General features: G+C 42.4%; 1 protein-coding gene across 3 annotated transcripts in view; it reads left to right on the plus strand.

The window, feature by feature from the left end:
- Positions 1-24,660, plus strand: part of LOC126088531 (uncharacterized) — a 132,795-nt gene extending 108,135 nt beyond the window's left edge. For all 3 annotated transcript variants that reach the window (XM_049906702.1, XM_049906701.1, XM_049906703.1), the window contains 3 exons: positions 6,062-6,177; positions 15,473-15,689; positions 24,255-24,660. In XM_049906702.1, coding sequence (XP_049762659.1) covers positions 6,062-6,177; positions 15,473-15,689; positions 24,255-24,445 — 524 coding nt within the window. In that variant the 3' untranslated portion in view covers positions 24,446-24,660. The remainder of the gene's footprint in view (positions 1-6,061; positions 6,178-15,472; positions 15,690-24,254) is intronic.
- Positions 24,661-25,441: the final 781 nt, after the last annotated feature.

Here is a 25,441-nt window from a genome sequence, read left to right on the forward strand (position 1 = left end):
TATTAGTCCTAATGGTAAGTCTATTTGAATAATTGATCCATAGGGCATGGGTGATAGATCTACTTTTGTGCAATGACACATTTATAAAAGGATTAACAGTGGATTGTGTGGAATGCCTTTGGTAAATTTAAATTGAACATATTCTGTATCCCTGCTCAGATGTGTATCATGAATAACAACGTACAAGTCTTAAAGAGAAGAGAATGAATGTTGGCTTTCAATTCTGGTCTTCTTATGGAAATAGAATATGGCAAACAGAGTTCTGACAGAATGTAAATAATTTGGGGGAAAGAAGAAATGAATAGGAACAAACTTTAATTCATAAACACAAGGAAAAACATCAACAGTTCTGACCCCAGCAGAATGACTAGTAGTAATGGAGACAATCAGCTGATGAGTAGAAATGATGAACTGTTGACAGGTGAGTGATATATATATATATATATATATATATATATATATAAAGATGATGAGACTTACCAAACAAAAGCACTGGCAGGTCGATAGACACACAAACATACACACAAAATTCTAGCTTTCGCAACCAACGGTTGCCTCGTCAGGAAAGAGGGAAGGAGAAGGAAAGACAAAAGGATTTTTCCCACGTGGAATGTTTCCCTCTATATATATATATATATATATTCACTTAAAAACAAAGATGATGTGACTTACCAAATGAAAGTGCTGGCAGGTCGACAGACACACAAACGAACACAAACATACACACAAAATTCAAGCTTTCACAACAAACTGTTTCCTCGTCAGGAAAGAGGGAAGGAGAGGGAAAGACGAAAGGATTTGGGTTTTAAGGGAGAGGGTAAGGAGTCATTCCAATCCCGGGAGCGGAAAGACTTACCTTAGGGGGAAAAAAGGACAGGTATATACTCGCGCACACACATACATATCCATCCGCATATACACAGACACAAGCAGACATTTGTAAAGGCAAAGAGTTTGGGCAGAGATGTCAGTCGGGGCGGAAGTACAGAGGCAAAGATGATGTTGAAAGACAGGTGAGGTATGAGCGGCGGCAAATTGAAATTAGAAATTAGCGGAGAATGAGGCCTGGCGGATAGCGAGAAGAGAGGATATGCTGAAGGGAAAGTTCCCATCTCCGGAGTTCTGACAGGTTGGTGTTAGTGGGAAGTATCCAGATAACCCGGACGGTGTAACACTGTGCCAAGATGTGCTGGCCGTGCACCAAGGCATGTTTAGCCACAGGGTGATCCTCATTACCAACAAACACTGTCTGCCTGTGTCCATTCATGCGAATGGACAGTTTGTTGCTGGTCATTCCCACATAGAAAGCTTCACAGTGTAGGCAGGTCAGTTGGTAAATCACGTGGGTGCTTTCACACGTGGCTCTGCCTTTGATCGTGTACACCTTCCGGGTTACAGGACTGGAATAGGTGGTGGTGGGATGGTGCATGGGACAGGTTTTACACCAGGGGCGGTTACAGGGGTAGGAGGCAGAGGGTAGGGAAGGTGGTTTGGGGATTTCATAAGGATGAACTAAGAGGTTACGAAGGTTAGGTGGACGGCGGAAAGACACTCTTGGTGGAGTGGGGAGGATTTCATGAAGGATGGATCTCATTTCAGGGCAGGATTTGAGGAAGTCGTATCCCTGCTGGAGAGACACATTCAGAATCTGATCCAGTCCCGGAAAGTATCCTGTCACAAGTGGGGCACTTTTGGGGTTCTTCTGTGGAAGGTTCCGGGTTTGAGGAGATGAGGAAATGGCTCTGGTTATTTGCTTCTGTACCAGGTCGGGAGGGTAGTTACGGGATGCAAAAGCTGTTTTCAGGTTGTTGGTGTAATGGTTCAAGGATTCCGGACTGGAGCAGATTCGTTTGCCACGAAGACCTAGGCTGTAGGGAAGGGACCGTTTGATGTGGAATGGGTGGCAGCTGTCATAATGGAGTTGATCCTGTGGTGAACTTGGGTTGGTAGACAGCGATGTGCATAAAGGTTAGGTGGTTGTGTTGCCGCTAAATCACGTTAAAGGACGGAGAAATTCGGGAAAATTTCGAAAAAACGTATTAAAAGGAGTGGTGTTGTGGTGAAAGATTACGAAAATGGGGCTAACAATTGTCCGACGAAGAAATAATGACGTTAAAACCTGTGGGGAGCAGCAAAAATGATCAGTGATGTGCGAAAAACGGAAGTGGAAATAAAGTGAAAGTTATTAGAACTAGCCGAAATGGTAGTTTAATACGTGAAAGCAGCTGTAATTGAACTAGAAACGGTGGATTTTATAGCAGCGGTAGTGTTGAAAGCGGAAAATAAAATTTTTTTTTGTTATGGTTTGGAAGTGGGTTACGTATTATTGAGCATAAATAGGTGGGATAAAATTGTATAGTAGATTACGGTAAAAGGGGAAGGTGAATACAAAGTGGGACTACTGGTAAAAACAGAAAGAGAAAATAACGAGAAAATAAGACGACAGGAAAGATTTCGAAATGCAACAGCGACAATAACAAACGTAATTGTTGGGTTCAAATTAATGATATGGTTATAATAGAAGGAAACATTCCACGTAGGAAAAATATACCCAAAAACAAAGATGATGTGACTTACCAAATGAAAGTGCTGGCAGGTCGACAGACACACAAACGAACACAAACATACACACAAAATTCAAGCTTTCGCAACAAACTGTTGCCTCATCAGTAAAGAGGGAAGGAGAGGGAAAGATGAAAGGATGTGGGTTTTAAGGGAGAGGGTAAGGAGTCATTCCAGTTCCGGGAGCGGAAAGACTTACCTTAGGGGGAAAAAAGGACGGATATACACTCGCGCACACACACACATCTCCATCCACACATATACAGACATATTTAAAGACTTTAAATATGTCTGCTTGTGTCTGTATATGTGTGGGTGGATATGTGTGTGTGTGCGAGTGTATACCCGTCCTTTTTTCCCCCTAAGGTAAGTCTTTCCGCTCCCGGGACTGGAATGACTCCTTACCCTCTCCCTTAAACCCACATCCTTTCGTCTTTCCCTCTCCTTCCCTCTTTCCTGATGAGGCAACAGTTTGTTGCGAAACCTTGAATTTTTTGTGTGTATGTTTGTGTTCGTTTGTGTGTCTGTCGACCTGCCAGCACTTTCATTTGGTAAGTCACATCATCTTTGTTTTTAGGTATATTTTTCCTTCATGGAATGTCTCCTTCTATTATATATATATATATATATATATATATATATATATTTGCAGTTTTTCAAAGAGTACACTATGGCATTGGCACATAAAATTACAGACTAGTATCTTTAACATTGGTTTGCTGCAAACTCATTATCCTTGAACATATTCTCAGTAAGAATATAAGAAATTTTTTTGACACCAAGAAGCTTATGTCCACGAATTAATATTGTTTTAGAAAGCATTGCTCGTGCAAAACTCAGCTTGCCCTTTACTCACAAGAGGTCCTCAAATTCATGGATGAAGGGCAACAGGTATATTCCATATTCCAGTAACAAAACCCAGCACTTTGTCCGCGACAGTGAGTGTTCATCAGACACAAGACTATCATTAGGCGTGCCCCAGGGTAAGTGTGATAGGACCATTGTTGTTTTCTGTTCTCATCAGGAAAGAGGCAAGGAGAGGGAAAGACGAAAGGATGTGGGTTTTAAGGGAGAGGTGGCTCTCCAGCAGGGATACGACTTTCTGAAATCCTGCCCTGAAATGAGATCCATTCTTCATGAAATCCTCCCCACTCCACCAAGAGTGTCTTTCCGCCGTCCACCTAACCTTCTTAACCTCTTAGTTCATCCCTTAAAACCCACATCCTTTCGTCTTTCCCTCTCCTTCCCTCTTTCCTGACGAAGCAACCGTTTGTTGCGAAAGCTTGAATTTTCTGTGTATGTTTGTGTGTCTGTCGACCTGCCAGCGCTTTTGTTTGGTAAGTCTCATCATCTTTCTTTTTAGATATATTTTTTCCACGTGGAATGTTTCCCTCTGACATCTGTACATAAGAAGAGTAAAAGAATGAACACACAAAATTACAGACTAGTATCTTTAACATTGGTTTGGGTTTGCTGCAAACTCATTATCCTTGAACATATTCTCAGTAAGAATATAAGAAATTTTTTTGACACCAAGAAGCTTATGTCCACGAATTAATATGGTTTTAGAAAGCATTGCTCGTGCGAAACTTAGCTTGCCCTTTACTCACAAGAGGTCCTCAAAATCATGGATGAAGGGCAACAGGTATATTCCATATTCCAGTAACAAAACCCAGCATGTTGTCCGCGACAGTGAGTGTTCATCAGACACAAGACTATCATTAGGCGTGCCCCAGGGTAAGTGTGATAGGACCATTGTTGTTTTCTGTGTATGTGAATAATTTGGCAGACATGGTAAGCAGCATTCTGTGGCTGTTTGCTGATGATGCTTTGGTGTGTAGTAAGATGTCATCATTGAGTGACTGTAGAAGGATACACGACTTCGGCAAAAGTTCTAGTCAATGTGATAAATGGAAACAAGCTCTATATTTAGAAAAAGTAAGTTAATGCAGATGAGTAGGTAAAACAAACCCATAATGTTTGAGTACAGTGTTGCTTGACACAGTCACATGGATCAAATGTCTATGTATAACATTACAAAGGATTATGAAAGGGAATGAACATGTAAGGAGTGTAGTAGGGAAGGTGAACAGTCGACTTTGGTCTGTGGGGAGAATTTTAGGAAGGGGTAGTTCTCTGTAAAGGAGACCGCATATGGGACACTAGTGTGACCTGCTCTTGAGTCCTGCTCAAGTGTTTGGGACCTATACCAGGTTGAAGATACTGAAGCATTTAGGAGGCAGGCCATTAGATTTGTTACCAGTAGGCCCAAACAACACGCAAGTGTTATGGCGGTGCTTTGGGAACTCCAATGGGAATCCTTGGAGGGAACACGATGTACTTTTCGAGGAATACTATTGAGAAAATTTAGAAAACCAGCATTTGAAGCGGACTGCAGAACGATTATACTACCACCAACATAACATTGCGCATAATGGCCACAAATATAATGAGAAATGAGGGCTCGTACGGAGGCATATACACAGTTTTTTTTTCCCAGATCTATCTGCAAGTGGAACAGAAAAGAAAATTACTGGTTGTGGTACAGGATACTCTCCACCACATGCTTATTGGTACCACATGCTTTTTGGTGACTTGTGGAGTATCTATGTAGTTGCAGCAGCAGTTTGGCATGAAGGTTGGGGTGGTGGGTTGTGCGAGATGGGCTGAGAGGAGAGATTGGAGAAGGGTCGCTGATTGGTCAGAGGCAGGCAGCAGGTATGTAGGATAGGAATGGAGGAGGGAGAGGCAGTAGGTGCTCGGGATAGGAATGCGATACACAGGCGCTGGTGCCAGTGAAAACATGGAACGCATGGTAACGAGGACATAGAGGAGTGATTGAGAGGGGGTGGTGGGACAGAGGGAGGGGAAACTGTGTCCGTGCTGAGAGTTAGTGGAGATTGAGACTATGAGGCTTATGAGAGTGAAGGATGAACATAGAAGTAATTTACACATATGTAAATACACACATACCCATCACTTTATCCTTTAACCATCAGTTATCTGACTTCTCAATCATTTCTTACAGTCCATCAAGAAATTTCTATGAAATAGTCATTTTAAATCACATCAGCGCGCGCGCGCCCATATACACACACACACACACACACACACACACACACACACACACCCTTACCCCCACCCTCCTATCCCTCCCATGTCTGACTCTCTGGTGTTCAAATGCTAAGAGGCCTTTTAATTCTGTGTTAAAGTTATTTTATCAAATGAAATACGCAATCGTTGAGATGCTGGACTCTAGCTATCAACGTTTAATTTTCCTGAGGTTTTCATGAACCAATTCCGTTGAATCCCAAAATCCTTTCTAACATTAGATCATATTTTGTTTCCTACCTCTTCCTTGTTTGACTGATGTAATGGTGATTCTCTAGTGACCTTGATGCTAGCAAAAATCACGTTATAATATCCCTTTCTTTATAGTAAGTTTAGAAGAAATTTCTGCAGAATTATTCTTTTGTAACTTGTTTCTTCATATTTATAGCTCCCCGCCAGTGCACAGTCTGTGGTAAACTAGCAGAGTATGAATGCAGAGAATGTTTTGGTCAGTTTGGTACAGGATTGGATAGTATTGCCTTCTGTGAAGAGTGCTTGGGAACTGTAAGTTAATACTTTGACCTTTATCATTAATACTTTTGAAATTTCTGGTACTGCAGAACTGTACAATCATGAATCAACTGTATTTGCTGTCAACATCCAGGTTGCCTTTTTTCTGTTGTGTCTGTCATACTTGTTCTTCCTGAGAGACATGTTTAAATGATTAATGGAAAATCTCATATAAAGATGTGAAACAAATACTAACAAAGAGATAGAGGGGCTGGCCAGTACTTACCTCAGCTCAGTACAGCCAATAGATACACAAAAAACAGAACCGAAAATTTACGTTCCTAGCTTTCGGAACAAATGTTCCTTCATCAGGGAGGAGGGAGGGGAAAGAAAGGGAAGAAGGGAAAGTAGATTCAGTTACTCACAACCCAGGTTATGAAGCAACAGGGAAAGGAAAATAGGGAGGGTAGCAAGGATGGAGGCATGGTTGTCAGAGGGAAGCCAAAGATATTCTACTGTAATTACTGTGCCAGCTTCAAACCAAAGAGGATGCATACAGAAGTAAATAGGTATATAGTATAAAGATAAACACAACTATGTAGGATGAAAAGATGCGTCAATGGCTAAAGAGGAAAGGGAAAGAGGAGAAGACTGAAGAGTAAATGGGAGTGAGGTTGTTTAACGTAGGTTCAGTCCAGGGGGATGGCGGGATGAAAGGATGTGTTGGAGTGCAAGTTCCCATCTCCGCAGTTCAGAGGGACTGGTGTTGGGTGGGAGAAACCAAATGGCACATACGGTGTAGCAGGTTCCTAGGTCCCTAGAATTATGCTGGAGGGCATGCTCCGCTACTGGGTATTGGGCATCTCCTAGGCGGACAGTTCGTCTGTGTCCGTTCATGCGCTCAGCCAGATTAGTTGTTGTCATACCGATGTAAAAGGCTGTGCAGTGCAGGCATGTCAGTTGATAATTGACGTGTAGTTTCACACGTGGCCCTGCCTTGAATTGTGTATGTTTTACCAGTAGCGGGGCTGGAGTAGGTGGTTGTGGGGGGATGCATGGGGCAGGTTTTGCAGCGGGGTCGGTTACAGGGGTAGGAACCGCTGGGTAGAGAAGGTAGTCTGGGAATATTGTAGGGTTTAACAAGGATGTTACGGAGGTTAGGGGGGCGACGAAAGGCAACTCTGGGTGGTGTGGGGAGAATTTTGTCAAGGGATGATCTCATTTCAGGGGTTGACTTGAGAAAGTCATATCCCTGGCGGAGTAATTTGTTGATGTTTTCGAGGCAAGGATAATATTGGGTGACAAGGAGGATGCTTCTGTGTGGTCTGGGGGTAGGAACATTGTTGTGGGACGGGGAGGAATGTATTGCTCGGGAGATCTGTTTGTGGACAAGGTCTGCAGGATAGTTGTGGGAGAGGAAAGCACTGGTCAGGTTATTGGTGTAATTGTTGAGGGATTCGTCATTGGAGCAGATACGTTTGCCAAGAATACCTAGGCTGTAGGGAAGGGAGCATTTGATGTGGAATGGATGGCAGCTATCAAAGTGAAGGTACTTTTGTTTGTTTGTGGGTTTGATACGGACAGAGGTGTGGATGTGAGCTTCAACAAGATGAAGGTCAACATCCAGGAAGGTGGCTTGGGTTTTGGAGAAGGACAAGGTGAAATTCAGATTCGAAAAGGAGTTGAGGTTATGGAGGAAATTAAGAAGTGTTTCTTCACCATGAGTCCAGACCACAAAGATGTCATCTATAAACCTATACCGGGCCAGGGTAAGCAGCTGTTGGGTCTTCAGGAAAGCCTCCTCCATGCGGCCCATGAAGAGGTTGGCATAGGACGGAGCCATCCTGGTTCCCATGGCCGTTCCCCTGATTTGTTTGTAGGTCTGGCCTTCAAAAGTGAAGTAATTATGGGTGAGGATGAAGTTTGTAAGTGTGATAAGGAACGAGGTTTTTGGAAGATCTTCGGGTGGGCGTTGGGAGAGTTAGTGCTCAAGGGCAGAGAGACCATGGGTATGTGGGATGTTTGTGTACAGGGATGTAGCATCTATGGTGACAACAAAGGTTTCAGGTGGGAGAGGAGTGGGAATGGATTTGAGGCGTTCTAGGAAGTGGTTTGTGTCTTTGATGTAGGATGGGAGTCTGCAGATGATAGGTTGGAGGTGCTGGTCTACCAGAGCTGAGATACGTTTGGTTGGGGCTTTGAAGCCTGCTACAATGGGACGGCCAGGATGGTTCTCTTTGTGGATTTTGGGTAACAGGTAGAAGGTAGCGGTACGTGGCTCAGGTGGAGTGAGTACGTCTATGGAAGCCGTTGTGAGGCCTTGTGAGGGACCTTGGATTTTTAGGATTTTCTGCAGCTCAGTCTGGATGGAGGGAATGGGATCCTGGGTAACAGCTTTGTAGGTTGAGGTGTCGGAGAGTTGACACAGTCTCCACACGGTCAAGTACGACAGTTGTGGAGCCATTATCCGCCGGGAGGATGACATTAGAGTCATCTATTTTCAGCTCCTTAATGGCACGGGATTCAGCTGGGGTGATGGGGGTTGTCGGGATGTTCTTCAAGAAGGACTGGGAGGCAACACTGGATGTGAGGAATTCCTGAAATGTCTGCAAGGGATGGTTTTGGGGGAGGGGAGGAGGATCCCTTTGAGAAGGCGGTCGGAACTGTCCTAGACAGGGCTCAACACTGGGTCTAGTATTTGGGGGCTGTGTTTGGGTAGTGAAGTGATATTTCCAGTTGAGGTTCCGGGTGAATGAGAGGAGATCTTTAACCAGGGCAGTGTGGTTGAATTTAGGCGTGGGGCTAAAGGTTAAGCCTTTTGATAGAACAGAAGTCTCTGGAGGAAAGAGGGATCCGCATGAGAGGTTTAGGACGGAATTGGGACTGGTGATATGTGGCATTTGACTGTGATTACAGTTGAGATTTGGTCTGTGTGGGGTATGTGCTGGGATGGGGAGATTGAGTAGAGTGGCTAGGATAGGTTTGTTGGCTATGAGGGGGGTTTGTTGAAGGTTCTGTTGTGGTTAGTGTTTGTGAGGGATAGGGAAAGGGACCCCACTTCTTAGGTGTTGCACTAGCACTGTGGATAGTTTTTTCAGGTGGTGTGTGGCATGGAACTCAAGTTTGCAGCTGGCATCTAGGATGATGTTCCTGAGTGTGTTCTCCAAGCAAGGGTTTGAGAGCTGGAGGACTTTGAAGAGAGATAGGAGCTGTTGGGAGTGGTGGTTACATGAAGTAGTGTAGAGATTCAGGACAAGTTGGGTAAGGGCTAAGGATTGAAGGTTCTGGAAGTCCAGGAGAGACTGGTGGAAGGAGGAATTGCACCCAGAGATGGGAACTTTTAAGGTAAGTCCTTTAGGGGTAATTCCAAAGGTTAAGCAGGACTGGAGGAAAAGTATGTGGGATTGCAGTTTGGCTACGGTGAATGCATGTTTCCGGAATGAATGTAAATAATGTGGTATAGGATTAGGGTACATAGTGGTCCTTTCATCCCGCCATCCCCCTGGACTGAACCTATGTTAAACAACCTCACTCCCATTTACTCCTCAGTCTTCTCCTCTTTCCCTTTCCTCTTTAGCCATTGACGCATCTTTTCATCCTACATAGTTGTGTTTATCTTTATACCATATACCTATTTACTTCTGTATGCATCCTCTTTGGTTTGAAGCTGGCACAGTACTTACAGTAGAATATCTTTGGCTTCCCTCTGACAACCATGCCTCCATCCTTGCTACCCTCCCTATTTTCCTTTCCCTGTTGCTTCATAACCTGGGTTGTGAGTAACTGAATCTACTTTCCCTTCTTCCCTTTCTTTCCCCTCCCTCCTCCCTGATGAAGGAACATTTGTTCTGAAAGCTAGGAACGTAAATTTTCGGTTCTGTTTTTTGTGTATGTATCGGCTGTACTGAGCTGAGGTAAGTACTGGCCAGCCCCTCTATCTCTTTGTTAGTATTTGTTTCACATCTTTATATGAGATTTTCCATTAATCATTTAGATCACCTATATGGTCCACATCCTTCATTGTTTTGTCCATTTTGTTAGCTATCACTTACGTCTGTCATCTTAACACTTTCTCTTCTTCAGTGTTTTATATATACTAAATAAATATTTTCGTCACCAACTGTGCTAGTTTCATCTTCCTCCTATTATCTTGTTCCGTTTATAGTCCTCTTCTCCTTTTTTTATTTATTGATTTATTTATTTAACATTCCATAGTTTTAACGTTCGTTATTCACTGTTTTCCGGCCAACAGTCACTGCCAACAATCTCTTCCACACCTACTAGTATCATCCATTTCCGTCGATTTGTTGTTGCTGGCGATATTTTTGTGCCATTGGCTATCTTTCTCTGCCACAGGAAAATTTTTCTGGAACATTTCTGTGCCACGCGCGATCTCTTTTGCGGCACGCGCGATCTCTTTTGCGGAACGCGCGATCTCTTTTGCGGAACGCGCGATCTCTTTTGCGGAACGCGCGATCTCTTTTGCGGAACGCGCGATCTCTTTTGCGGCACGCGCGATCTCTTTTGCGGCACGCGCGCTCTTTTTTTTTCGCCACTCGTGATCTCTGTTTTTAGCAATCTGTGTTCTTTTCCCCTGATCTGGACATACTTGCTTGGTCTGGTCAACTTTTTCCGTATTTTTCTTATTTAGTGGTCTTCCTTTGGTATTGAACATTACCAACACAATTTCTTTCTTTCTCGCCCTTCCCTCCGCATTTTATTCCTTCTTATGATTACTATTTCAACTTTAGTTATTTAATTTCCCTACCCACCAGTTACCCACTATGTACCCTAATCCTATACCACATTATTTACATTCATTCCGGAAACATGCATTCACCGTAGCCAAACTGCAATCCCACATACTTTTCCTCCAGTCCTGCTTAACCTTTGGAATTACCCCTAAAGGACTTACCTTAAAAGTTCCCATCTCTGGGTGCAATTCCTCCTTCCACCAGTCTCTCCTGGACTTCCAGAACCTTCAATCCTTAGCCCTTACCCAACTTGTCCTGAATCTCTACACTACTTCATGTAACCACCACTCCCAACAGCTCCTATCTCTCTTCAAAGTCCTCCAGCTCTCAAACCCTTGCTTGGAGAACACACTCAGGAACATCATCCTAGATGCCAGCTGCAAACTTGAGTTCCATGCCACACACCACCTGAAAAAACTATCCACAGTGCTAGTGCAACACCTAAGAAGTGGGGTCCCTTTCCCTATCCCTCACAAACACTAACCACAACAGAACCTTCAACAAACCCCCCTCATAGCCAACAAACCTATCCTAGCCACTCTACTCAATCTCCCCATCCCAGCACATACCCCACACAGACCAAATCTCAACTGTAATCACAGTCAAATGCCACATATCACCAGTCCCAATTCCGTCCTAAACCTCTCATGCGGATCCCTCTTTCCTCCAGAGACTTCTGTTCTATCAAAAGGCTTAACCTTTAGCCCCACGCCTAAATTCAACCACACTGCCCTGGTTAAAGATCTCCTCTCATTCACCCAGAACCTCAACTGGAAATATCACTTCACTACCCAAACACAGCCCCCAAATACTAGACCCAGTGTTGAGCCCTGTCTAGGACAGTTCCGACCGCCTTCTCAAAGGGATCCTCCTCCCCTCCCCCAAAACCATCCCTTGCAGACATTTCAGGAATTCCTCACATCCAGTGTTGCCTCCCAGTCCTTCTTGAAGAACATCCCGACAACCCCCAACATCACCCCAGCTGAATCCCGTGCCATTAAGGAGCTGAAAATAGATGACTCTAATGTCATCCTCCCGGCGGATAATGGCTCCACAACTGTCGTACTTGACCGTGTGGAGACTGTGTCAACTCTCCGACACCTCAACCTACAAAGCTGTTACCCAGGATCCCATTCCCTCCATCCGGACTGAGCTGCAGAAAATCCTAAAAATCCAAGGTCCCTCACAAGGCCTCACAACGGCTTCCATAGACGTACTCACTCCACCTGAGCCATGTACCGCTACCTTCTACCTGTTACCCAAAATCCACAAAGAGAACCATCCTGGCCGTCCCATTGTAGCAGGCTTCAAAGCCCCAACCGAACGTATCTCAGCTCTGGTAGACCAGCACCTCCAACCTATCATCTGCAGACTCCCATCCTACATCAAAGACACAAACCACTTCCTAGAACGCCTCAAATCCATTCCCACTCCTCTCCCACCTGAAACCTTTGTTGTCACCATAGATGCTACATCCCTGTACACAAACATCCCACATACCCATGGTCTCTCTGCCCTTGAGCACTAACTCTCCCAACGCCCACCCGAAGATCTTCCAAAAACCTCGTTCCTTATCACACTTACAAACTTCATCCTCACCCATAATTACTTCACTTTTGAAGGCCAGACCTACAAACAAATCAGGGGAACGGCCATGGGAACCAGGATGGCTCCGTCCTATGCCAACCTCTTCATGGGCCGCATGGAGGAGGCTTTCCTGAAGACCCAACAGCTGCTTCCCCTGGCCCGGTATAGGTTTATAGATGACATCTTTGTGGTCTGGACTCGTGGTGAAGAAACACTTCTTAATTTCCTCCATAACCTCAACTCCTTTTCGAATCTGAATTTCACCTGGTCCTTCTCCAAAACCCAAACCACCTTCCTGGATGTTGACCTTCATCTTGTTGAAGCTCACATCCACACCTCTGTCCGTATCAAACCCACAAACAAACAACAGTACCTTCACTTTGATAGCTGCCATCCATTCCACATCAAATGCTCCCTTCCCTACAGCCTAGGTATTCTTGGCAAACGTATCTGCTCCAATGACGAATCCCTCAACAATTACACCAATAACCTGACCAGTGCTTTCCTCTCCCGCAACTATCCTGCAGACCTTGTCCACAAACAGATCTCCCAAGCAATACATTCCTCCCCGTCCAACAACAATGTTCCTACCCCCAGACCACACAGAAGCATCCCCCTTGTCACCCAATATTATCCTTGCCTCGAAAACATCAACAAATTACTCCGCCAGGGATATGACTTTCTCAAGTCAACCCCTGAAATGAGATCATCCCTTGACAAAATTCTCCCCACACCACCCAGAGTTGCCTTTCGTCGCCCCCCTAACCTCCGTAACATCCTTGTTAAACCCTACAATATTCCCAGACTACCTTCTCTACCCAGCGGTTCCTACCCCTGTAACCGACCCCGCTGCAAAACCTGCCCCATGCATCCTCCCACAACCACCTACTCCAGCCCCGCTACTGGTAAAACATACACAATTCAAGGCAGGGCCACGTGTGAAACTACACATGTCATTTATCAACTGACATGCCTGCACTGCACAGCCTTTTACATCGGTATGACAACAACTAATCTGGTTGAGCGCATGAATGGACACAGACGAACTGTCCGCCTAGGAGATGCCCAATACCCAGTAGCGGAGCATGCCCTCCAGCATAATTCTAGGAACCTGCTACACCGTATGTGCCATTTGGCTTCTCCCACCCAACACCGGTCCCTCTGAACTGCGGAGATGGGAACTTGCACTCCAACACATCCTTTCATCCCGCCATCCCCCTGGACTGAACCTACGTTAAACAACCTCACTCCCATTTACTCTTCAGTCTTCTCCTCTTTCCCTTTCCTCTTTAGCCATTGACGCATCTTTTCATCCTACATAGTTGTGTTTATCTTTATACTATATACCTATTTACTTCTGTATGCATCCTCTTTGGTTTGAAGCTGGCACAGTACTTACAGTAGAATATCTTTGGCTTCCCTCTGACAACCATGCCTCCATCCTTGCTACCCTCCTTATTTTCCTTTCCCTGTTGCTTCATAACCTGGGTTGTGAGTAACTGAATCTACTTTCCCTTCTTCCCTTTCTTTCCCCTCTCTCCTCCCTGATGAAGGAACATTTGTTCTGAAAGCTAGGAACGTAAATTTTCGGTTCTGTTTTTTGTGTATCTATTGGCTGTACTGAGCTGAGGTAAGTACTGGCCAGCCCCTCTATCTCTATGAGAGACATGTTTCTAATTTTTGTAGTTGTATATTTTAGCATTGATGCTTTCAGTTACTCATTGTGATATTTTAGAGAAGAAGAAAATTTATTGTCACTCCAGACTTTACTTCTAAGGACCTTTCATCAGACTTAAATATTTTCAATGGTAGCATCCATATATTTTCAAGTTTGTCTTCTTGCTGTATATTTATCAAATACTCAGAATTTCTTGTAATTCAGGCACAACAGTCCCCAAAATGAAAATTACTTTTCGAAAAATTGCTTAGCTTTTCTTTTTATTGTTTTGGTAGAAAACAGTGTCAGTCAAGGATTTTTTTTTAGAAAACAGAAGTGCATTTTGTTTTGGTAGATTTAAAATATTATAATGTTTCCTCTCTTTCTTGTCTATATAATTAGTGAATGTTTGTTAAATACCTTCCTCAGTAATTAATCTTGTGAAGGAATTAATTGTGTGAATAGTAGAATACTGTTTATTGCTTTGTTCCTACATTTAGTGTTTATTAATAAGGGTAATGGTTCAGAGATAAATGGTAATTATCAGGGGTAGCTTCAGTTTCTGTGACCACATTCGACCAGCGATAAACTGGTGTTTGTGTGCTCTTTGAATGTGTATTGTTTGGATAACTATGTATCAGATCATTGATTGAAAATGTTAACAATTAAATAATTTGTTGTAGGTTTGGTGGAACACAGACACTTCCATTTTTATTGCATGTTGTCCTATCCCCTCCCCTTCCCACATTTCTAAATTATATATACATTTATGCATGCAGTATAAAGCACATGTCTGAGGTAATTATTGTGTAACATACGAATATCTTCTAGCAATAATTTGGTAATTAGTCAAAATTGGTTATCATACTGCTTGTGTGCCCTGTGACTGAGATACGTAATATATGATAATTTTCTTAAAAAAGCTATAAAGGCAGATATGCCAAGTTTTTCAATAAGTTGAAATTTTAATCTCATCCTGGAGTTCATTGCCCTCCTTTCTAACCTTTGTGTTGGTTACCTCAGGTAGAAACTATTAGTTCCAAAAGTTAGGAGTTGTTTTTCACTTTGAACCGTATCAGTTGTAGAGTTTCAGCACCTGAGGGTAAATACTGGCCAGCCATTCAGTCTCTCGTAAATTCAAAGTACTTATAAATTTATTTATCAGTATCTGGATTGAGTGTCCCCTGCATGACACGGAAAAGAATGATGTTATTTGTCCTTAATACTCGGGTCTGCAAAAGTATTAACTGTGGATACTCTCCCTATTCTCCTATCCTTATCAATGAGGTGTGGTTATGTTTATCATTGAATTGGTAAACAGTGTGTTCAAAACATTTTTGTGTATTTACAGGCCCATAGCCATCAACGAAGAAATAATCACGCGTGGCGCCGACTGTCAGTGCCTGTGGAGTTTTCTGTTTTGCAAGACCACTGCCATATACCCCGGCTTTACATGGAACTATTTGCGGTTGTTTGCATTGAAACATCTCATTACGTAGCATTTGTTAAGTGTGGTAGTGGATCTGAGGCTCCTTGGTGTTTCTTTGACTCAATGGCTGATAGAAAAGGTACATACATACATTTAATTTTGTAACATTTGTTCATGATTAAAAATGTCAGCTGTATCATAAAAATGCTATTATTCTTTGTTTTGTGGAACCATCCAATACATTTTGGCGCCATTAAGGAACTCCATTGAGGGTCCTTGGGTCTAAGTTATGATCAAGAAAGAGTGGTATAATCGTAACCATAGTTGTAAATAGAAACTAACTTACATTTCAGTAGACATAAAGATCAAGCACTCCATCATTTTTCGGAATTATGCTAACATAAGGCACAGACCACATATAAACTAACCTTAAAAGTTTTGTCTCTGAAGTAACTGAAGGATTTTAGTGTTGGTACTATTCAAAGTACAGTGTGTGATACATTTTATGTCTCCTTGATAAATTTTATTAATATAGTTCTGTTCTACTTGCTTGTTTTCTTTTTTCTTTTTCTAATCATGATTAAATTCATGAATCGCGGAGGGTAACTTAATGTCGGAAAATGTCATGGAGCAATCGAGTGTCTGCTGGAAGGCAGCCAGGTGCCTATGGGTGTCGTGGTGGGCAAGTAACTGATATGTGGGCAGTCAGGCAGCTGCACCGTAGCCGACGCAGCTTTTCTGCCAAGGCCGAATGCCTGTGGATGGTGTTGGCCAAGTGATGTGGGCATGCACGGAATGTCTGTTCGGCAAGTAGCCTGTAACACCTGCACCTGTCTGCAGATCAGCTGATGGGTGTCAACAGTGTGCACATTCCATATGGGGCAATGTTGGTGCAGCTTGGTTTAGATAATTCGGGGATGGCAATTGCATCTTTCAACACAATCATAATGCACGGCCTGTGATGGAGTGGTTACACGACAATGACATCCCTGTAATGTACTGGCCTGCACAGAGTCCTGACCTGCATCCTATAGAATACCTTTGGGATGTTTTGGCATACCTACTTCGTGCCAGGCATCACAGACCCGCATTGATACCTCTCCTCGGTGCAGCACTTCGTGAAGAATGGGCTGCCTTTCCTCAAGAAATCTTCCAGCATCTGATTGAATGTATTGCTGCAAGAGTGGATGCTGTCATCAAGGCTAAGGGTGGGCCAACACCATACTGAATTCGAGCATTATTGATGGAAGGCGCCACTAACTTGTAAGAATCGAGGGAAAGTCCATAGGAAGTGTTCCGAATGGTGCTGACTTTTAAAGATCAGTACTTGGGAGCAGATGACTTACTTTTCTCCCCTTTACTATAGCTAGTCTGTCAGGAGCTCATAACATACCAATTTATGAAGATGATCTGTTAATAATAAGATAGGTACATATGCGGCCCAAGGTGCTGCCCCATGATTTCAGTATTGGTTTTTGATCAAAAAAGTTTGACAACCACTCATATAGAGACCTTCAGATAAAGAGATGAGTTTCACAGATTATGTTGGAAAAGAATCTGTTGTTATAACGATTACATGTCGTGCTTGAGAGGTCTAGGTTGTGCTGTTTAAAAGGAGACTGCAGTTTATAATCTTAGACTAATAAGATTGTAATTTAATTACAGTAATGTTTTTCTTGTTGAACACAAGTAAAAAGTTTCTAATTGCAAGGCATTCAAATAGTAATTTATTTGTGAAGTGAAGGTATAGAACGTGTTACGGTGTTTGTTAAAGTATTTTCAAAGTTAACATTCTAATGCTGTATAAATTGGAAGTCACTTTAAAAAAAAGCCTTTTTTGGGATTTTGCCATTTAAGTTTTCCATTGCAACTTAGTAATAAGTCTGAAGTCCTACATACTGCGTGCTGGCTACTGAACTTACCAGTAAAATAAAATATCTTTTAATATGTTCCCACAGGAATACTTTCAAGAAAATTGGTACACACATTAACAAAATTTGTATAAATTAAGCATTTTTATGAATATATTAAAGTAGTACATTTTTTAAAGCTCATAAGGAACTGAGTAAAATGATACGCATTGTAGATCTGTAAGTCAAATAGTTCTTGAGACATGGCTATGGGTTTCAGAAAGTGACAAAGCCATGCAGCTTTGGACACTTAAGAAGTTAATAACTCAAAAACAAAAGGTGCAAAAAAATTAATTTTGGACTTTTCTAAGCAAAAAAACTACTACCACCAATGTACAAAAATTATCAAATTCTGAAAAATCTTTTACATATAAATAACCAGACCATCGGTTGATTTCACATGGACTTGGCCAGAATAAGACGATGCCTGAAGTCATGCTGGGGGAAAGGGGGGGGGGGATATATTTACTCATTGATGCAAATTTATAGGATATGGAATGTGTGTACCTAATTTTTGCCACAATATTATAAATACTAGGAGAAAAATAAAACCCCTATAAGTTGTTATATAAACAACTATAGACTGATTAAAATCACATGATAGTTGACACTTCACACGTTACAGCTGTTTTCTTCCAAACACAGTGCTCAATGTCACGCCTGAACCCTTCGCCGTTGCCAAACTACCACAACAATTAGTTCACTTCCGATTTCTTGTCCGGCTTTCTTTCTTCATGTCTTTGGATCCCAAATCTTCGTATCATTCTTTTTTCGATTGGAATCCACTCGTGTTGCCTATAATATACAATCAAGTGCCAGCTAGGCGTGCTCAACGGTTCATAACGCGGCACCCCGTGTAGCGAGTGTGAGGATACTTTCAGGTAAACAGTGACAGCGAGAACTTACGGTTACCGCTAAAACTGAACTTTTGCTGCAGAAAATTGCTACGCAAACAAACACATTATGAAACCTTTGTCTTTAGTTTGCTCTTGGAGGTTAGCCTTAAATGTCGTGAACAAAGCAATTGTTGATGACCGTTTTCTCAGGTATATTACCTATCGCGAGGTTGTGGTTAGAGTGTGAATGAGCTTAAATTAAGCGCTATAAAACAAATCATCTGTCGCACCTTGTCATTGGTCACTGAAAATTGGCTATCGACAGGACATCTCCCATTTCCATCATACCTCACAACACCGCTTCCAACATTGTTCTGTGTTACACCTAACAGCGTTTGTGAAGTGAGTCGTCATGTTTGTGTGTCGCCTGACGTATGGACAGGTGCAGCCAGGCCATAGCGTACACAATCATACTCCACAGGCAAAGCTCAGGAGGCAAGGAGTGACAGAGCAGATCATGCATATGCTGAACACATTAAATTATGCTGTGTGGTGGGCTGCCTACACTGTCTGTGTCTGCCCATGTGTGAGCTGAAGGGGAGCTTGCAGGTATGTGTGTCCAGTTGGATAGCTTTGCAACAGCCAGTCAGTAATTTGACTGGTGTATCAAAGAACAGGATGGCACAGTAATGAAACACCTCTACAGCAGGCTGTTGCAAAGCTATCCCACTGGACACACATACCTGCAAGCTTCCCTTCAGCTCACACATGGGCAGACACACACAGTATAGGCAGCCCGCCACACACCCCAATTTCATGTGTTCAGCACATGCGTGATCTGCTCTGTCACCCCTTGCCTCCTGAGCCCTGACTGTGGAGTATGATTGTGTACTCTATGGCCTGGCTGCACGACTGTCCATACATCAGGTGATACACAAACATGATGGCTCACTTCACAAACGCTGTTAAATGTAACACAGAGCAATGTCGGAAGCATTGTTGTGAGGTATGATGGAAATGGGAGATACCCTGTCGACAGCCAATTTTCAGTGACCAATGGCTGAAGGCGTTAGGATAACACCATTAGAGTCATACACGAGAATCCCTTTAGAGTGGTCCATTCACACCATCAACAGAACAGGCTCTGCTAACAGTATACTACGCCTTCCACGTCACTGGCAATGGGTTCTACACAATGCTGGTGACTGCTTTGAAGGACAGTAACAGGTGCAAACATGTAACTCTTTTGTATCGGTTGTGAATAAATTGTTGCCACTATTTAAGTTCCAACCCTCTTATAAGGTTTACTCAGGTATGCAGGGCTCTGTCTGAGTGGGCTTTTTTTTTCCTAGCTGCTTGTGGGACCGAGATGGAACTCTTGAAATCATCATCTCCTCCTCCCTGTGGGAAGGGTGTTCCACCTGGGAGTATTCACACCCGATCCTCCAAACAAATGAGGGAGGCTAGCCCTCCTGGTAACCTGCATCAGTTGAATTATAGTAACAGGGCTCAAGGATTCATAAATCAAAATGTATTTTTGGTCATTAACAGGAAGGAAGTGACATTTGAAAAAGTGTCCTTTTTCTATATCCATAAAGGCTTGGAAGGACTTGCTGGAAGCCTGAAGTCTATTAAACTGCTGCAGAACAGTTCCTTACTAGTCAAGACTTAACAGGGAAAAGCAGGCGGAACTACTTACAAAGACCGAAAAATTGGGTGTATGTGATGTAACTGTTGAATTGCACAACTTCCTTAACTCTAGCAAGGTTATGCTCACATGCCATGACATTATGGACATTGACATAGCCAAAATTAAACAGTAAAGGGCATTACCGTTGATAGTGAACGTAGAGCAAAGGATGTGTAGGAATAATGGAGAAATTGAGAAGACCACCATCTTCATTGTGACCTTTAATTCTTCAACATTGCCTGACCACATCATGGCAGGTTTCCTCCGACTTAGGGTTAGATCTTATGTACCTAACTTTATGCGGTCTACACATTTCCATCATTTTGGTCACACAATGCTGAGTTGTGGGGATGAAGCAACCTGTGGGAAATATGGAATGGCAGCCCATGAAGCTGGGATTGACTGTCCACCTCCAGCAGTGTGCGTTAACTGCTCTAGGAACCACACCGCCTGGAGCTGAGACAGTCCTGTTCTTGCAGAGGAGCGAAAAATCCAGAAACTAAATCTCCTATGCAGAAGCCAAAAAGGAATATAAGCTGACGAAATCTCTTGTGTTTACCATTTCTTATACTTCCATCGCACAGAAACCTGTTCCTAAGGTCAACACATTGACGCAGATGTCGTCCAGTGTACAACCCTCCACCCCCAGCACCTTTACTTGCACTTGTACAAGCCCAGGCAAAATGAGTAAGGATAAAGCAGCCGCCACAGAAAAGACCACCAACAGTTCCGTAGTGACTGTCAAGAAGGCACACAAGAAGTAGAGTGCCTCCCAATGCCATCTTTCTCCCTCCTCCTCAAGGGACAGGGTGCAGGGAAAGGTTCACAACATTTGGGTCAAAAGCTGTCCTGAGCTCCGTCAGACATCATTCTTTCATGTCTGACTGATGAGGAGGACATCATGGAGTTAGAGGCCTTATCATTCTTTCATGTCTGACTGATGAGGAGGACATCATGGAGTTAGAGGCCTTGGATCCAGGCAGCCCCTCCACTCCCCCATGCTCTACAAGTGCTTCACCTCCACGGTGCAAAGATAGGGGTAAATTAAAGCCACATTGATGAAATGGCTCCCATCCTATATGGAACTTGCAGGGGTGTGGGATTCATGTGTAGAAACTCCGTCTCTTATCTCAGGGTACACCAATGTGTCTGGGTCTCCAAGAGTCTCATTTCCATCAGTCGTAGACCCCTGAGCTACGAAACTATGTACACCACTAAAAGGACGACATGAGTGGTGAGAGAGCTGGAGGAGGCGTAGTTATTTTCATCAGCATCGACTACCGCTCCTCGCCCCCCTCACGACTTTACGAGGAGTTAATGTATCAGTGCACGTGCGTCATCCATTGACAATATGTTCCCTTTACTTGCCCCACATGATGCACTTGATGAAGAGTCCCTAACTGACCTTATTACACAGCCCCCCCCCCCCCCTTTTCATCCTCTGTGATGAGTTTAATGCACACAATGTGCTTTGGGGCTCTGCAACTACCTGCCCCAGGGGTAGAGCCATTGAGAGGCTTCTCATGTCATCATGTGCATACTTGCTAAATGCGGGACAGAGCACTTACTTCTGCACAGCAGCTGGGTCATTCTCTACCACTGATTTCTCACTTTGCTCTCTAGCTCTTACTCACTCTCCTCAATGGGAAGTGGTTGATGACTTGCATAGAAGTGATCACTTTGCGATCTGGATTCACCTACCAGATGGGGTGGAACCCAAAATGAAACCACCGCGATTGGTGCTCGGTAAAGCTGACGGGACACTTTATAGTGTTGGCCCAGTTCGAACATTATGCGTATGTCGAGGCATAGGTGGATCATATTACCAAAATGATCCACCACGCTGCTGCAGCATCCATTCCACAGTCCACGGAGAACAGTAGAGGCAACCTGTCCTTTGGTGGAGTGCCAAATGCCGCTCTGCAGTCAGGACCAGGCGTGCGGCTTTGTGGAGGTTCAGCTGGCGGCCACTTTCTTCTCTGGCTTTTTGCGGGTACCCTCAGTTTTCCTATTTTTGTTACTTGTGTTTCATCTTCCTGTTTTGTGTATTTTACTACACTCTTGTCAGTCAGTTTTCGCATGGGCACTAAAGAACTTGCTGTTGTGCAACCATACAAACATATCCATGTCCATCTTATATTATACGACAAAAATGTGAAATTTCTGTGAAAAATTCTCATTTGTGTCTGGCAATGGATCTAGATTTTAAACTAGTTATGTTGAAATGAAACAGTGGATAATTCAGGATGGAATAACGATAATATTATGAAAAATGATATATTGTTACTCACCATTTAGTGAGATGTTGAGTTGCAGACAGGTACAGCAAAAAGACTACCAAACATGCGAGCTTTCAGCCAGAAGGCCTCCTTCGGAAATAGAATGAACACAGTTTGCACACACGTAACCACTGTCTCTGGCTGCTGGCGCCAGACCTAGCAGTCAGAGACAGTGGTCATGTCCCCACCACTATCCCCACCCTCTGTCAGTGATGTATGCTTTTCGGTCGATGGCAATCACTGTAGATAAACTATCTGAACTCAAGTATATTGTACGATTGCTAATGAATTTCTATGTCATTTGTGCCAACCTGTATTGCAGATGTTTATACAGGAAGTCACAACTTTTTTTAACCATTTCAAATACCTAGTGTGAAAATATATTACTGTTTATAGAATCTGCAACGCCAAAAAGTTGATCACAGCTAAATCTGAAAGTAAATAAAAATCTATTGGCAAAAAAATAACTAAGATCGCAGGGAGATAAAGTACATGCAGGCACTGCAGCACCCTGTCTTGAGCGATTACTCAGCTGTAGACCAAGCTGTTAGTAAAGTAGAATAGTAAAACAAGTGCCTGTGTGCTTCATCATCACAAAAGGAGATGGTATCAGTTTCCTTAAGAGTTAAGGAAACAAAATGATAGTTTACAAAAATGGGTTTGTCACAATTTTATCTTCAGAGAGTGATATAATTCTTTTGAATTTATCATTTTTTAACAGTTGAGGATCGAGAGCAAGTTTTTAACCTATGTCTGATTTTTTTTATGGGTGCTAATTGTTCCTTTTTTCTGTTGAACCTAAATTTTCGCATATTATAAGTTAGTTTTTTGGAATTATGCTTGACATTGATAACATTTTTTGGAAGTTAGACCCTAGGTTTTGTGGGAGGTAGCTTACGTGAGCTTATCACACGAAGATTGATATGAAAGCACTGCCAGCCTCCCTCCCCCAATTCGTTCAGCACAAAAATATGATTTGCATGCGTGCAGAAGTAAAGTGGTGTGCTGAATGGTTCATGAAGTTGGCATTCAGCTTAATGTAAGGTGAAGCGAACATAAATTAAACCAAAAGACATGTCATCATTACGATGGCACTGTTGATAATATAGCATTGACTTCACAAGCCACAATGTCAAAAAAAATTTACCTCAGCAGAAGGGGGGCGGGGGTGTCATTCTCTGGCAGATAGCATCAAGCAATTGGTGTGGTCTTCAGTCTGAAGACCGGTTTAGTGCAGCTCTCCACACTAGTCCATTCTGCGCAAGCCGCTTCATCTCTGTACAGCCACACAACTTGCTATGTTTGAAATTGCTTGTAGTCAAATATTGGTCTCTCCCTGAGAGGTTTTTACACCACATGCTTTCCTCCATTACCAAACTCACAATTCCTTGATGCTTCAGGATGTGTCCTACCAGCTGATTTCTTCTTTCAGACAAGTTGTCCATTAATTTGTTTTATCCACAATTTGATTCAGTAGCTCCCCATTATTTATTCGATCTGTCCATCTAATCTTAAACTGTCTTCTGTAACACCACATTTTAGAAAATTCTATTATCTAAATATTTAAACTATCACCCACATTTCACTTTTGTAAAAAGTTACACTGAAGGAAAATACCTCCAGAAAAGAGTTCCTAACATTAAATTTGTGTTCTTTGTTAACAATTTTCTCTTTTTCAGAAATGTTGCTCTTGGTATTGCTAGTTTGTATTTTAGATCCTGTCTGCTTTTGTTGCCAGGTAGAAATTGTTCTCTTTTGACTCCGTAAATAGTTTTAAACATTTAGTTTTAACCAGAACTTACTGATGAGAATACAAATATAGGCCAGTAATTACTCTATATACCTGTGCTTGCTCTCATATTTCTTTCACTAAGGATGGTGAATGAATGAACCTGTGTAGTGTCTGTGCACTTTTTGCAGTTGGAGAAAACAGCTCCGAGTCTTATTTGTTCTTCGTTTTTATTTGTGTATGCTACCATTTTCTTGCAGGTGAACAAAATGGGTATAATATTCCTGAAATGGTTCTTTGTCCAAAACTTCCATACTGGTTGTCTGATGAAGGGACACGTTCACTTCAAGAAATAAAAGACGATCGCCTTCTACCTGAACATGCAAAACGCTTGTTATGTGATGCCTATATGTGTATGTACCAAAGTCCTGATGTAATGATGTACAGATAAGAATGGGATTAAAAATCACACTCCTGTATGTATATTTATTGTAATTGATAATTAGATCAAACTTTTGCCTGTTTTGTATTTAAAGAGACTATAACACTGTAAATATTTTTCAACATTCCTCATTGACTGTACTGCAATTTAAAATGTAACTGTTATCAGTTGTTACAAAGTGCTTGAAATGTTAAACAGTCTTAATGAAGTTATTTTATAAATCATTTAGTTATCTGTCAGTTTTTTTAGTATTAATGTCAATTACAGTATTCCAGGAATAACTCAATAGGAGACTTATTTTATGAGTTGTAATTTGTTTTTTTACCGTGACTCGATGAATAAATAAATGTGTGTGTGTGTGTGTGTGTGTGTGTGTGTGTGTGTGTGTGTGTGCGCGCGCGCGATAGAGAGAGAGAGAGAGAGAGAGAGAGAGAGAGAGAGAGAGAATTGCCTCATAAAATTTGTAATTATTTGTTTGTTATATGCAAGTATTATGTTACAGAAAAATTATGGTACATTTAATTTCATAACTCATTTCATCACATTAAATGTGAGAATTTCAAATCCTTTGTGTGACTTGTATCTCTTTTTGTGTACATGTTGTGAACAACCAGTACCTGAATTACATTTGCTTAAAAGGCTGCATATTCAGTTTCCTTTATAAATTATAGTTTACTTTACAATAGTAGCTACTTTTCGGGTGTTACTATTGTTGATCGTTCCATGCAGTACAGAGGAGCAGTGAACATGTCTTGGTATGTCATGAATCCAGATTGACCATTCCATGATAGTTTAGGTTGTGTTCTATTAATCGGTCCTTTCTTTTAATCAACCTGTGTCTTAAACTTCTCTTCTCTCCAGTGTTATTCAGGACCTTCTCATTAGTTATTAGATTTACACATGTAATCTTTAGCATTTTTCTGTAGCATCATATTTTGAAAATCTCTGTTCTTTTTGTGTCTGAACTGACTATTGTCCACATATCAGTTCCATACAAGTAACATC

This window comes from Schistocerca cancellata, chromosome 6 (genome assembly GCF_023864275.1).
Source record: "Schistocerca cancellata isolate TAMUIC-IGC-003103 chromosome 6, iqSchCanc2.1, whole genome shotgun sequence".
In the NCBI taxonomy this organism is placed as follows: domain Eukaryota; kingdom Metazoa; phylum Arthropoda; class Insecta; order Orthoptera; family Acrididae; genus Schistocerca; species Schistocerca cancellata.